Source organism: Arachis ipaensis, chromosome B10 (assembly GCF_000816755.2).
Source record: "Arachis ipaensis cultivar K30076 chromosome B10, Araip1.1, whole genome shotgun sequence".
NCBI lineage: Eukaryota > Viridiplantae > Streptophyta > Magnoliopsida > Fabales > Fabaceae > Arachis > Arachis ipaensis.
Genome location: NC_029794.2, coordinates 82223154 through 82225462, shown reverse-complemented (window position 1 = coordinate 82225462; position 2309 = coordinate 82223154). Strand labels below are relative to the sequence as shown.

General features: G+C 40.7%; 1 protein-coding gene across 1 annotated transcript; it reads left to right on the top strand.

The window, feature by feature from the left end:
- On the top strand, window positions 759-1523 carry LOC107620721. The gene is made up of 2 exons (XM_016322847.1): window positions 759-1143; window positions 1219-1523. Exons 1-2 carry the CDS (start codon window positions 759-761, stop codon window positions 1521-1523), a joined length of 690 nt encoding a protein of 229 aa, XP_016178333.1.

Below are 2309 nucleotides of genomic sequence, written 5' to 3'. Positions count from 1 at the left end.
CAATTGAAGAGGCCATAAACATCATAGAAACTGTGGCTAATAATGAGTATTTCTATGTCTTCGATAGGAACCCAAGGAGGAGATTAATGGAGCTAAACTAGATGGATGTTCTCCTGGATCAAAACAAGGTGATCATAGCTTAATTGGCAGCTCTAACCAAGCAAATGGAGAAGAAACAAGTTTCAGCTATCAATGCTCAAGCACCTATGCAAGAAGGAGATAGTCCAGAAGTTGAATATGAATGGGAGCAAGTCAACTATGTGAACAATTTATCTAGACAACCATATGATCCCAATGCAAAAACTTACAACCTAGGTTGGAAGAACCACCCAAATTTTAGGTGGAGAAACCAACAAAACCATACCCAAGATCATAAGCCATACCACTCTAACCAATACAACAATCCTAGCCATCAATCACACAATCATAGAGCTTACTATAACTCACATAATGCTCCCTTCCAATCAAACCAGCAATCACACATCAACCCTCCTCAAAATATATCATCCTCAGCCCCACTACCATGTGATGACAGTAACAATTTTGCAAGATTGAAAGCTATGATGGCACAGATGGTAGGAGATATTGCCACTGTTGCAGTGAGACAATTACAAACTGAGAAAAAAATAGATTCAATCCAAGAGGAGGCCAGATCCAATATAAAGAACCAAGGGGTAGCAATCACAAAATTGGAATCATAATTTGGATCTTTATCTAAGCAGATACCAATGTCTACAAATACATTTTCCAACGATACCATGACAAATACAAGAGGGGAATGCAATGCTATCACACTAAGAAGTGGAAAAGTGGTGAAGGAGGCATCTTCAAGCCATAACTTGCAAGAAGAAAAGGTTGCAAATGACTCAGAAATTAAGGAGGAAGAAGAGATACATACTCCAGCTCCACCAAAGCAAGTCTTGAAGCCTTATGTACCAAAAGCACCCTATCCACAACGGATGAGAAAAGATGGGAAAGACAACCATTTTTCTAAGTTCTTGGAAGTCTTTAAGAAGCTTCAAATCAACATACTGTTTGCTGAGGCACTAGAGAAAATGTCACTCTATGCCAAGTTCCTCAAAGAGCTCATGACCATGAAAAGAAACTGGGGAGAAAAGAAAATTGTGGTGCTCACAGAGGAATGTAGTGCCATCATACAAAAGAAACATCCCCAAAAGATGAAAGATCCTGGGAGCTTCTAAATCCCATGCATCATAGGGAATATTAGCATTGAGAAGGCATTGTGTGATCTAAGAGCCAGCATCAACCTTATGTCCTTGGCCATGATGAAGAGAATGAGAATAGACGAGGTCAAACCAACAAGGATGGCACTTCAACTAGATGATAGAACATTCAAGTTTCCCCATAGAGTAGTGGAAGACTTGTTGGTTAAGGTGGGAGAGTTCATCTTCCCAGCTAATTTTGTGGTACTTGATATGGACGAAGAGGCTAATGCCTCTATTATACTTGGGAGGCCATTCCTAGCAACAGCTGGGGCAATCATTGAAATACAAAAGGGATAATTAGTCTTAAGACTGCATGAAGAAAAAATGGTGTTCAATATTTTTACTGCCATGAGTTACCCAAAAGAAACCATTGGAGAATGTGGTGCATGAAATTACAATCACACTTTTGCAACTCCGCACAACTAACCAGCAAGTGCACTGGGTCGTCCAAGTAATACCTTACGTAAGTAAGGGTCGATCCCACGGAGATTGTCGGCTTGAAGCAAGCTATGGTTATCTTGTAACTCTTAGTCAGGATATCAATAATTCTCAGATTTAATTGTAAAAAGTAAAAGAACATGAAATAAATACTTGTTATGCAGTAATGAAGAACAGGTTGAGGCTTTGGAGATGCTTTGTCTTCTGAATCTCTGCTTTCCTACTATCTTCTTCTTCATGCACGCAAGGCTCCTTCCATGGCAAGCTTTATGTTGGGCATCACCGTTGTCAATGGCTACTTCCCGTCCTCTCAGTAAAAATGTTCCAAATGCACTGTCACCGCACGGCTAATCATCTGTCGGTTCTCGATCATGTCGGAATAGGATCCATTGATCCTTTTGAGTCTGTCACTACGCCCAACACTCGCGAGTTTGAAGCTCGTCACAGTCATCCCTTCCCAGATCCTACTCAGAATACCACAGACAAGGTTTAGACATTCCGGATCTCAGGAATGGCCGCCAATAATTCTAGTTTATACCACAAAGACTCTAATCTGAATCGTGAGGCTAAGAGATATGCATTCAATCTAAGGTAGAACGGAGGTGGTTGTCAAGCACACGTTCATAGGTGAGAATGATGATGAGT

Coding starts and splice junctions, on each gene's coding strand:
- LOC107620721 (XM_016322847.1), top strand. CDS start 759: ATGACAAATACAAGAGGGGAATGCAATGCTATCACACTAAGAAGTGGA. Junction 1,144..1,218: donor TGTGGTGCTCACAGAGGAAT/GTAGTGCCATCA, acceptor CATGCATCATAG/GGAATATTAGCATTGAGAAG.